Here is a 13,051-nt window from a genome sequence, read left to right on the forward strand (position 1 = left end):
TTCATTGCTACTTTACTGACAATGGTTAGGAAATGGAAGCAACTTTAATGTCCTTCAATTAACAAACAGATAATGAAAACATGGCACATGTATACTATGGAATACTATTGAACCATGAAGAAAAATAAAATGATGAACTTTGTAGGTAAATAGATGGAACCAGTAAAGATCATACTGAGTTGAGGTAAACCAGACCCCAAAAAACAAAATGTTTCATGTTCTCTCTCATCAGAGTCTCCAGTTCCAAATCATCAGATGTGAATATATATCCTAGAACAACTGCAGAAACCAGGAAAGTATAAAAGGACCAATGCCACAGTAAGGGAGTGGGGAAACATTAGAAAGAAAAATAGCAAGGGACAAGTGTATAGATCAGGGAAATGGGTAGGGGGGGGACTGGTAGTGCCTAGGTAGGGGAAAAATACAGAAGAAACAGGGAGAAGGCTAAAATAACAGTAAAAATATCTGAACATTTATAAGGAATTATACTACAGTTTACAAAATAAAAAGCCTATATAAATCTGAATATATGCAGACATGTATACTTTACATGTGTAATCTTTTCATCTTGGCTTACAATGTTCCCTATAAGACCATCTAACAAAAATTTAAACACCAAGCGATAGAAACCCTATTTTGAATTGTGGGTAGTTGTTCAAGAGACTCCCCAAACCCTACAAGCTACTGATATTTTTGCTTTTGGTCTTGGTTGCATCTCTATCGATGAAGATACCAAGCACTTCAGACACAGGTCCAAGAGGCCCCCCTAGCTGGATTTGACCTAAAAGCTGTATTACTGAATGCTACCTTCCATGTTACCAGTAGGTGGCGCGTAAGCTTCCAAAGGAAGAAAGAACCTAACAGTCCTACTCAGCTATGATGTCTAAGAAACACAACCACCACCACCATGGCATGAGAACCTAAAGGCACAACAGTGGTACAGATACCTCGGCAGCAACCAGCATCTCTCTAACTGACCTTAAAGCCTAATCATAAAACGGGAAACCATGACTAACCAACTACCCAAGGACAGTGAAATCATGGATCTTGGAAGAGAATCTACAAAGACCACTTTATTAAACCAGCAAACCGCTAACTATATTCTAAATATTTGTCTTTATACCCACAGATAAGTGTTGTCAGCCTTCATCAAGGAAACTTCTCTTTGCCAGTCTCAATCGATACAGCTACAAAACACACACACACACACACACATCCCAAAACAACTTTTAAAAATCCATGAATCCTAAGGCTCAGGGCATATTGCAAAAGAAGGAGTATAAAATTATAAGAGCCAAAAGATCTGAGAATTTACTGGGAGGCTATATCTCCTGGTCATGTCAGGAGGTACACCTATAAAGTCTCACTAACATGACTGTCCAAACTTGAGCTGAACAAAGACAACCATAGATATGGCAAAGTGGATAGAGGAAGACTAAAAGGTCTCAACTCTACACAAAAAATTACAGGCAACCAAGAAATGCTGAGAATGGAAGAAATACTCTTCTCAGAGAGATCACATCAACTAAATATTCAATTAAAAAAAGGTCCACACTGGAAACATACATACAAGTAACATACAGACTGAATTTATGTATTTCAGAATATGTGTGCTGGTAGGGTTTGGAGGGAGGAAAGGGAAGGGGAAAATTATAAAAGTGTATTATAACAAAAAAATAAATGTTTTAAAAAGCAAAAATACTGTGGTGTCTTCTAAATTTTAATTTTTAATTATTAATTTGGTTTTTAGAAATAGGCTATTCTTTATAACTCAGGCTGGCTTCAAATTTCTGGACCTCCTGCCTTAGTCAACCCAGTTCTGATTTTAGGTGTACACCAGCACACACTACATTCTAGAACAGATTATCTTGAATGAAACTAAATGAAAAGAAAGGTCACCAACTTAGAAAAAGTTAGTACCTTCATAAAGAGAGGAAACAACTATAAAATAGTGCTATATGAATAAACATAAATAATTTTCAATAAAAGTATATTAGAAATTAATAACAAGTTAAAGGGGAAAAGATGAAAGTCAAACAAAAAGATGTATAAGAACAAACAGAGAGAAAAAAATTTTAAAAACAGAACAAAAAGGGAAAACATAGGGAAGACAATCATTTAGAAAAACTTAGATTTTCAGAGCCAATGACCAAAGAGTGTGTGAAAATCTGCCTACCTCAGGCAGATTACCATAAAGTTTCAGGAAATCAGGAATCTTTTCATTCTGTAAATTTTTATAGAGAAAAACATCTCACAATCCCCATACAGAGGACCAGAAGTCAGAAAAGTGTTTCTCTTGTACATATCAACCTTTACTCTAAACATTTCCTTTATTTTTAATTATGTGTAAGTGAGGGTCTGTAACCACACACAAGTGTGTAGTGCCCATGGAGGGAGGATACTTGATCCCTAGAGAGACAAGCTTAAAGTTGGTAAGCAGCTACTCTGTGTAGGTATTGGGAACTGAACTTGGGTCTTCCAAAACAAAACAAAACAAAACAAAATACATACACACACACACACACACACACACACACACACAAAAACAAACAAACAAACAACCAAAACACCAAAAACAAAACAAAACAAAACAAAAAAGTATGAGCTCAACTGCTGAGCTGTCTTTCTAGATTTTTTATTTTTATTTTTTTTAGAGCACAACAATCTCATAACTGAAAAAAATATTCACTAAGTCTTTGATTACTATACTCTAGATGTTAGCAGCATTTCTACACAACACCATAAACACTGCATGCTGACCTACCATGTTCAATTGCAAATAGTAGGCAGTTTATTTGAAATAGTTGCTTTGCATATCAGAAACTCACACAGTTCAAGCTAATACATCAGAAGCAGGCTACAGATATAGATTATTGGTAAAGTACTTGCTGAGCAAACATAAGGCCCTCAATTCTACTGTCAGTTCAGCAAAACAAAGAAAATACATACTAAATATTACATACATAATAATACTAAAATAGTATTAGTATCATAAAGAATGGGAAGAGTATATGTTTGTATGTACATGAAATAGAGAGATCATATACTGCAGACCCAAAGGAAACATGTTAAATACTAAAAACAAAGCAAACAAAAAAAGACATAGCAAAGAAGTAAGAATAAGCTATTTTGAAATCCATCCAGGTACACATAAAACTAATGAATTAAGAGTCCCCTCTGAGAAACGGTACATGGAAAAAGAGGGGTGCTAAGTCTGATACACTGATTTTAGAAACGAAGTCACTGAATTATTTGGTTCTTTCCATTATTATATATACTCTATATAAGCTATATAGTAAGCACTGGATAATATACAAATTTAATACAAGAAAAAAGTGTCTCTGAAAGCTAAAACAAAGAAACAGAGGAAGAACGTAAGGACCAGGATAGATCAGATGCATACTACAGACATGCCACCATCTCACGAGGGTCAGATGCACACTACAGACTTGCTACCATCTCATGAGGGTCAGATAAACACTACAGACCTGCCCCCATCTCATGAGGGTCATATACATACTACAGACCTGCCACCATCTCATGAGGGTTATATATATACTACAGACTTGCTACCATCTCATGAGGGTTATATATATACTACAGACCTGCCACCATCTCATGAGGGTCAGATGTATACTACAGACTTGCTACCATCTCAAAAAGTTACAGCCTAGAACTAGGAACCTCTAGCACATTTATACTCATTCAAAGTGTCATTTTTTACATGGGTAGGATCAAAATTAGATCCTGAACCAGAAACCATAGCTATTCAGCAAGTGCTTAATATTGACAGATTGGTGTTAGCTTTTTAACGTTAAAAATGCAGAACAAGGGCCAGGCAGTGGTAGTGCACATCACATCTTTAATCCCAGCACTTGGGAGGCAGAGGCAGGTGGATTTCTGAGTTCGAGGAAAGCCTAGTCTACAAAGTGAGTTCCAGGACAGCCAGGGCTACACAGAGAAACCCTGTCTCAAAAAAAAAAAAAATGCAGAACAAGGTCTCAGTTGATCTTTACTTATTCTTTGAAGCAAGCCCTACCTTTTTGAAAAGTGTTAAATTGTGAAGTTGATAATGATGTCAGTAATCCCAGTGGCTTTTAAGGCACTATTTATAGAAGTTCCTTTTTAGTACTAGTAAAAAGAGAGAGAGAGAAAGAAAGAGAGAGAGAGAGAGAGAGAGAGAGAGAGAGAGAGGAGGGAAGAAAAATAGGAAAAAAGAAATGAAGAAAGGATGGATGGAAGGAAGAAAAGAAGGGAAAAGATAAAAGTAACTAGTATTTTGAAATATGCAAGTCCTTGTCATTATTTGGAACAAATAGCTCGCAGTGTGCTCTTACAGTCCACACACAAAACTGTTAACTGACATGTATTATTTATCAGATCTTTCCAAAACAAGCCAAATTTCCTGAGCATGAATAAGACCTGTACTAAACATCTGGTGATGAATTCTGCAATTCATTAAATGGGATGAGTCAGATATACAGACCTTTAAGAATATTTTATTTTCATTAAATAGTATTTAGCAGCTAACTAGTGCCAAGGCAATTTCTAAAACACCACAATGGCAAAATCCTTGCAAATAAAATACATCACGCTTTGCATTATTAAGTACAACTCAATCTGAGTAAAAAATATTATTGGTGAAATTTCAATATAAAAGGACTTGGAAGCTCTAGTAAGCAGTGCAAAGAGAGAAGAAAACAAGGTGGACAAGGTAGAAAATCAACTCCCTGTAAACATTAGAAGCTCTTAGGAGAAGAACATGGTCTACAATTTGTATTATTAGTTCTACAGTCCAGCAAGGAAAGGGCCTGGCACGCCAGGGAACTAGCCAGGAAACGTTTGCTAACCTAACTTAGGAAGTGAACTGGAGCACTGTCTCAGTCCTCCAAGAAGCAAGAGAGTAAATCCTAGTAATCTTTGAAGTCAGCTCCGTTAGTCATCACAACAAACAGCACCTTTCAGAAAACAGGTCCATACCTGCTGCTGGACTGGCACTTGCTGTACCACCTGAGTAGGCACTGCTGCTTGGCTAGCCACAGATGTCTGTAGAGTCACTGTCGAACCTGTGTCTGAACCCGTCTCTGAAGTCTGCATGATGGTCTCTGGAATATATGAAAACAGTTTAAAGTGTTGGCCTTCCATGATAAGCACCATGGCAGTTCTTAAATCCTATACTGAGGCTTTGGACATATAATACCACTCATACCAATACACTGTCACCACAGCCCATGTCTGTCACCAGTTTTTAACTAAATAAAGAAAATTAATAGTTTACTTAAAAAATCCTTAGTAGTACCTCTTGGCCTGAGATAAAGAGGTAGAACTTCACTGAAAGCTGCTGTCCTTTGATCCCAGCTGTTATAAAGTATTTTAATCCTTTAATGAACTATGGTTTAAAATATTTATAATATTCAAATCTCAGAACACAATCTGAAATAGATGCTCATGTAATGAACCATTCTTTCTAGACACTTTTCAAGGCTATTAGGATGTCAATAAAGAATATAGAGTAAATCATTTCTAAATTACTTTCTAAGTATATGTATGTATATATATATGCTTTATTAATACACACATATATGTGTAATATATATATACTATATCCTACTTACAAATTCAATAAAAATAAGTGTGAATTTCCTGGTCTGTAGATAAAGGTAAATAAATTTCAAGGTCTGTAGATAAGGTATGCAGTTGTATTTAATTGGTAGCCTATGAAAAGTAATACATTTCAGTTTAAAGCTATAAAGAACACAGTGAACATTTATGTGCCTTAAGAAAATTAAATTCTCAAGAATTCAATGCTTAAAGGAGAAAATTAGTTCTTCTCAAAATCTTTGTCACAGTGTGACCAATCCAATTCTTTTTCTACAACCACTATCTCATTCAAGTTTAGAAAAGGACCTTGAAAAACAAGCCTATCCGTATAAACGCACAATCTGCAGAGAGGTTAGGAACATTGTCAGTGTAGCAAGAGACTAGCCGGGCTCTGCTTGTCATCATGGCCTGAGGAATTTTCTACAGTACTGTATAATGGCATTTCTATACGTGACCTATGAACTTCCTTACTGCTTTCTTAGTCAAAGTCCTAAAGCTGCACAGAAGCCACAAAGTCCAGCAGTAACAGCTGCGACGAGTTGTGTAACAGAAGCAAGAGGATCTTCTGGGTGCTTTTTATAAAGGTATTTACTCATGAATAAAGGACTCCATGAAATAATCTGAGTTTCGCTTTGAACTGAGAGATGTTGGCTATACTGAGGAAGGAAGGAATCCATGAACAATGAGGACTGTGGCACCTGTTACAGTGACAGGCTAATATGCAGCTTTAAGACATACTGGATACCTGTGACGCCACTGGATAGAAAACAATTGCGACTTTTCAAAAGAAGCTGAAAAATCAAGATATTTATGTGAAATATAACAAATTGTGGCTCTTTCAAATGTAATAGTAATGTCAATAAATGTTTATTCTGACTAGCATTAAAACCATGGAGATGCCTAAGACTGAATGAGAATTACATCATTTCCTATACAAAGTTCTCATTTGATTAGGGTGATGGAAGACAATGATGCTCTAATGTTGGAAGCCAAAGCTAGGTTATAGTTCAATGAAACAGTTCTTACTTAGGCCTAGTTAGATCCCAGCATTGGCTACCCCCTTCAAAATTATCTTCTTCTTAAAGGAGAATACATAAATTAGAAACCCTATCTCGTCCTTTTATTTATTTTTCCTTCTGTGACAAATAGAGAGAAAAACAGCAATCTAAAAATGAATGCCAAAACCTTTTGGGTCCTTTGATTTCTCACGTATACACAGAGTATTGATTACATTTGTATGCAAGATGTGTATGCAAAGCTTGAGTCTACAGACTGAACAAGGCATGGCCCAGAACTGGCTGGCATCTGCGGGGATGGTGTTCAGTCTCAGCAGCTTTAGGATGACCAGGAGACCTTGTTTTTATGGTGTACAGACTCAGACATCATGTGTGGCCAGCTAGGGCTTCTCCTGTCCTCTGCCTCATCAGTCGCCCATGGGTTTCCACAGTGACACCTCTTACACTAACACCCCCTCCTGCTTTCAACAGAGCTAGCTAAAGCTGTACCAAAGCGAGCTTATGTGGCAGTTTTTTGTATTAATGATTAAAATTTTGATGTCTTTTACTTTATAGCTGGGTAACTCGAGGCCTGGAGATGTCCAATCCCATCCCTTGCTCACTGTCACACACACACACACACACACACACACACACACACACACACACGAAACATAAAGGAAGGGGTTTACACCACAATCAAGTTCATGCTCTCAACAGGATACATTCAAATCTCTCAGTTTAATAACAAGCAGGGAACACGTAAAGGTAAATAGAAAAATAGTGATGAAAGTTTTAGAATGGGGAATTGAAAAAGGTAGAAAATATGTCAACTATTCAACAGGAGTAAACTAAACAAGTAAGGAGAAATGATCGTTTTTAAATGTAAAGCTAGATTGTAGGAGAGAATCTTTTATTCCGTTTCCAGCTCTGTCTACGCTACATCCAAACTGGCATTAAAAGCCCACCGAGCTTTTAGTGCACTGAGTATCAGTCAAACCCCAGAATACTTTCCACTTAGTCCCAGTTTCTATGTATTTGACCAGCTTTTTAACTTTTACTACATATATCTTATATGTGTGTTTCCCCTGCATGTATATATGTGCAGCAAATGCATGTCTGACTCCTGATCCTTTGAATTGGAGTTATGGGTGGTAGTGGGCCACCATGTGGGTGCTGGGAACCATCTTCTCCAAGGACAGTCAATGCTGTTAAACCCTGAGCACTCTCTCCTGACCCTCTGACAGACACAGCTTCATTCTTCTCCAGTTTCACCACCTCCATCAGCTAAGAAGAAACTCTCTGGCAGGCTCATCATCCCATCACTCCCATAAACTGCCTCTAATGGCTGTAACTGCAATTAGGTCTATTATTTACAAAGTCCTTTCCTGATGCCAGAAAACAGTCTAATGCCTTAAATACATCTGCTAGCTTCATGCTCACAGGAAGCCCATGATGCAGAGGGTATCCTTATCTAACAACTGTAGAAACTGAGACGTGGGTGGGATTTTTAAAAATTGTTAAAAGCATGCAGGCAGAAAATGGGAGAATCGGAATTCATTCAAGCTCTGTCTGACTTGAAAATCCTCACTTGCAACCACTGTGTGTCCTGTGCTGCAGCCTCAGTCAGGACACTTTCTCAACAAAGAGTCTGAGACTGTTAGTGACAACGGTTTGGGATTCTAACGCACATTATTTTTCCAGAAGCGCTTTCCATTCAGTAGCTCTGAGGACCTAATATGAACAGCAGAACAATGACAGTGTAAAGCACATTGGGAGAGTACAATCCTCTGAGGAAAGTTTGTTCAACAAACTGTTTTAACCTACTGACACACTGTAGTATTGTGGGGACTCCCCATCATTTGTGCAAAGTGAGAACTCTCATGGAAGGGCAGTGCCTGAAGCCTGCTATCTTAGGTTGTTGCTTCAACCCCTGAATAACACTTAGGTACTTATAACCTATTTTCTCTCATTCACCAGCAGAAGTTTCTGAGGTTTTGTTTACGCCTGGGGGTAATTTGCTTAGTTTTGTCTTTCTGTGCCTGTAAAGTGATATTTGTTTATCAATCACAAATGTAGTCACATTACTCTGTTTTGATAAACTAAATAACCTCCTGCAGTTTGTCACTGATGTAGCCCACAAGTAAATGAGTTGTATACTCTTATAGGAGAGACATGCACAATTTCCACCTAGTCATCTCTGCCTAACATGCCTGTCAGGTGTGTCATGAGCAACAGATGCTTGTTTGACAAAGGACCTTTTTATTCTGGCTAATTAAGCAGTTGGACACACCCGCCTGCTAAGGGTTCTGCTTTGTACAGCCAGCTCTGGATGAGTCATGAGAATCTAAGGCTAAATAGGCCACATTTTGAAAGAAGGCTAATTAGCCCCTAGGAGGAGGAAAAGAATACAGCAAAACCCAGCTGCTGAATGCAACAAATTAGCATTTCTTCAACCTGATGGGCCAACCTAGGCAAATCAAGTGTATTTGGAACAAACATGCCTTATTGCAAGTTTTAAGGCATTCAAATGTCCTTTGGGGTACTTCCTGAAGATTATTTAACACACTCAAATTCACAGTTGGATTCTTTTTATCACATACAATGAACATGCCAAATTAAACAGATTAATAATCTGACCTAGTTAATTGCTTGTCAAACAGAACCTTATAAGCCTGTGTAACTGCTTGCGTCCATCCCAGGGCTACTGGGATCTTCCTTCCTGAAACACTTTCCCTCACACAAAGCAGAGGCTGAGTAATTGATTCTGATTCCATTACAATGATTTAGTTTTCTGAATGAAGGATGTTATAAAGATATATACTTTAATCTTCAAATTGCTTCTTCCTTTTTACCTTATAGAAAGAACAAGATGCTAATTCCACTTCCTTAAACCAAATATATCAAAGTTATTATGATAGTACTTTATAGTAAAACAACATGGCTGTACTCATACAAATTAAAAGAATTTTAGAAGTCTGATTCAACATAAGATCATAGCAATGCTGCTTCATAAGTATAAATTACTATTTTTAAACTGAAGAAAAAGTAGTTTGACATTAGTATATTTTTTACATAAAGAAAAAACCAATACTGTTATAGAAATTCTGAAACATAAAACTTTTATTACTAACACTCAAATCAGGACGAGCTAAACCCCCATTAATTAAAAATTATGAGTATGATGGGACTGGAGAGATTGCTCAGTGGTTAAGAACATTTAATACTCTTTCACATGAACAGATTTTGGTTGTCAGCATCCCACATTGGTCAATTCACAACTTTCTGTAACTCCAATCCAATGGATCTGTCAACATCTTTTTCTAGCCTACACACACACACACACACACACACACACACACACACACAGCATACACTCACATAGATAAAGGCATATACAACTTGAATAAAAATTAAAAACTTAAAAAAAAATAAAATTAGGAAATTAAAGTGAGCATTGCCTTGTGAAAAAAAAAATGTTAACATTCACATTCCTGAACAGAAAATGTGTGTGGATATCTACATTTTGATTACTCTGGAGTTTATTATTCAGAAATTATTCCAACTTTTAACAAATAAAGCTATTAAATAATTTTCAAAAAGACATAATACAAAAAAATAGGAAAATTTGAAATGGTCTATGTATTCCATTTAATATGCATTAAATAAATCACATGATAATTTTGTTTTGTTTTGTTTTGTTTTGTTTGCTTGTTTGTTTTTTGAGACAGGGTTTCTCTGTGTAGCCCTGGCTGTCCTGGAACTCACTCTTTAGACCAGGCTGGCCTCGAACTCAAAAATCTGCCTGCCTCTGCCTCCCAAGTGCTGGGATTAAAGGCGTGCACCACCACTGCCTGGCCACACGATAAATTTTTAAACCTTAAAATATGTAGAGCTGATTATTTTACCCACAAAGACAAAACAGTAAGACTTGATTTTCACTTCTCTACCCAAGAAGTTAGTAAATGAATGAACTATATACTGCAGCCATAGCCCAAGTCTTCCATTTAAAGAATATTTCTAGGCTAAGTTTGTGCACTACAAAATGCAATCTTATCCCATCAACAGATAAAGTAATTGAGGGACATAAGAAGAAAGCCCAGGTCATTCTGTAATTCTGTATGCTAAGAGCCCTGGTTGTAATGCATGCCTGGTACTGTAGATCTGGCCAAAAGCCTGGGTCTGTGGCCCACAAGGTTGCACTTCTACAATTCTCTTCAATGGCCATAGTTTCAAACTGCCATCTAAATTCCTATCTCTATACCCCTAGATTAGTACAGCTCTCAATCTCACCAAAGAAGGTCCTTTGAGCAATGTCTATCAGTCAACACAAAAACTCACAACTGCTCAGAGTGCATATAGTGTCTTTGGAATACTCAGCTATAACTATGACTATCACACATTACTTCCACCAAAGGATCAGGGACCATGGTGGGAACGGGAGAGACCAAGGTCACAAATAACCTGAGCATAACAATATCTTCTAGGCATGGCAGGAACATTGCACTCATGAACTCACAGTTGAGTGGATGCCTACAGAGAATCTTTACAGGATTAAGCCAGTCAATGGAACAATATGGGGTTGCACTTCCTCCCATTCAACTAAAGAGCTACTAACTATTGACAGACACTGGGGATGGAACATCAGCTTTATGTGCGGCGTGTGTGGAACCTGGGAGGTGAGTGTTCCCATAGAGGGCCCCACATCCATGAATATATAGGCTGCACAAGTATACTCAGTGGCTATTTTTTAAAAAGAAAAAGGACATAGAGTTAGGAGGGGTGTTGGGCATCAGAGCTTCACCAAGTTGGAGGGAAAAGTTGGTGCAGGGGTATGAATATGATCTAAACACACTGTATCAATGCATGAAATTCCCAAAAGATAAAAATATTTTTAATGTATAATCTTAACTTTTAAAATTTTCTTTAACATGAGTCTGCATGCTTTAGGGGCATCTTGGGCACTATGCTTCATAATTTCTGATCCTTACACTTGTATTAATCAATGACATGGAAGAAACTCAGTTGTTCAACTGTCAAAACATGCTCTAACATCCCAGTAATAGATTATTACACAGATATGTAAAATATAACAGATAGATACAGTGCTGTAAGCATAAAAAACAACTTCTAAATTAGCAAATAACCCCCATGATACAATACGTTTAGATATACAACCACATGGTTAAGGAAACTTTCTTGAGGCATATACTGTAACTGGCCAGGAAAGGGGACAATGATACCACTGGAACTTCCCAGAGCCATCACAGATCACTGAATATAAACTTTGAGTGGTCTCAAGCTAAACCTAAAATTGCTAGTCAAAAGCAACATGTATTAAGCAGGGAATGGTAACACATGCCTAAAGCCAACACATAGGAGGTAGAAGCAAGAAAATCAGGTGTTCAAAGTCATCCTTAGCTACAGAGTTAGTTCTAGGTCACTGAGACTGTAGGAGACACATGTATCCAAACAAAAAGGAGCATGTGTACTAGGAACCCACCCTAGCATGACCAATAAACTAGTCTCAAGATGGAGCAATGCAAAACAGTCTTTCATAAATCCTGTAATCCAATACAGGCTTCCCATCAGGAAAATACGTACTAATGGATTTGATTTTGATCTGTTCAGTCTCAGGTCAGGCATTTTACTTCTCTCTTTTGACTGCTAAGTAACTCAAATCTCTCACAGTTCTTGAAAAGCACTCTAGACATTTTTAATAGACTATGCTATTTTTAAAAATATTGCCAGATGCCAGGAATCTGGCAAGTGGCTGTAATCTGAGGACCTAGCTAAGCTGTAGAATCTCAAATTCCAGGCCAGTTTGGGTTACACAGTATATTCCACAGCAGCAGCCTGAGACCTTGTCTCAAAACATTAGGCAAGACATAATACTGAAGGGTGTCTCTAGATTCACTCTTGGTACTTTCACAATCATTGCCATTTTGTGCTAAAGCCAGGAAATCTGTATTAATATACACTTTCAAATATGACATAACCCCTTTTACAACACTTGCCAAACTTAATGTCCAATCAGTAATTAAGACATGCAATTTATTTTTGATCCCTTTGATAACAATTGATAAGGGCAAGAATGCCTCTAACAAAGATTTGGACTGAAATACTGGAAAACAAACATCAAAGTATTTGGTTCTTCCAAGAAAGTGGTCTCTTGTTTGTTTTTGTACTACTGGAAATAACACCTAGGACTTCACATACGCAAGGAAAATGAGCTCTACTCTCTGGTGTCATGTGTGCATTCTTCCTGAAACACCACAAACCATGTGCAGTTTACCCCCCACCTCAACACACATACAAAAGGACCTGTCCAGTAGCGTGCTTTGTGTTGACAACCAAGAATATGCTTGCTGAATAGGCTATCCCTGTGTTAGGATAGCAACAAAGGAAAGGCAAACATTGTCTTAAAAGGCAGGGAGATTATAAGAACTACTAGA

At 37.4% G+C, this 13,051-nt stretch overlaps 1 protein-coding gene across 14 annotated transcripts in view; it reads right to left on the reverse strand.

Moving 5' to 3' along the window:
- The window catches only part of Rfx3 (regulatory factor X3), a 246,388-nt gene that overhangs the window by 132,053 nt on the left and 101,284 nt on the right, over positions 1-13,051 (reverse strand). For all 14 annotated transcript variants that reach the window (XM_031390020.1, XM_031390027.1, XM_031390031.1 and 11 more), the window contains one exon: positions 4,981-5,105. In XM_031390020.1, the coding sequence (XP_031245880.1) occupies positions 4,981-5,097 (117 nt within the window). In that variant the 5' untranslated portion in view covers positions 5,098-5,105. The remainder of the gene's footprint in view (positions 1-4,980; positions 5,106-13,051) is intronic.

This window comes from Mastomys coucha, unplaced genomic scaffold, assembly GCF_008632895.1.
Source record: "Mastomys coucha isolate ucsf_1 unplaced genomic scaffold, UCSF_Mcou_1 pScaffold21, whole genome shotgun sequence".
NCBI lineage: Eukaryota > Metazoa > Chordata > Mammalia > Rodentia > Muridae > Mastomys > Mastomys coucha.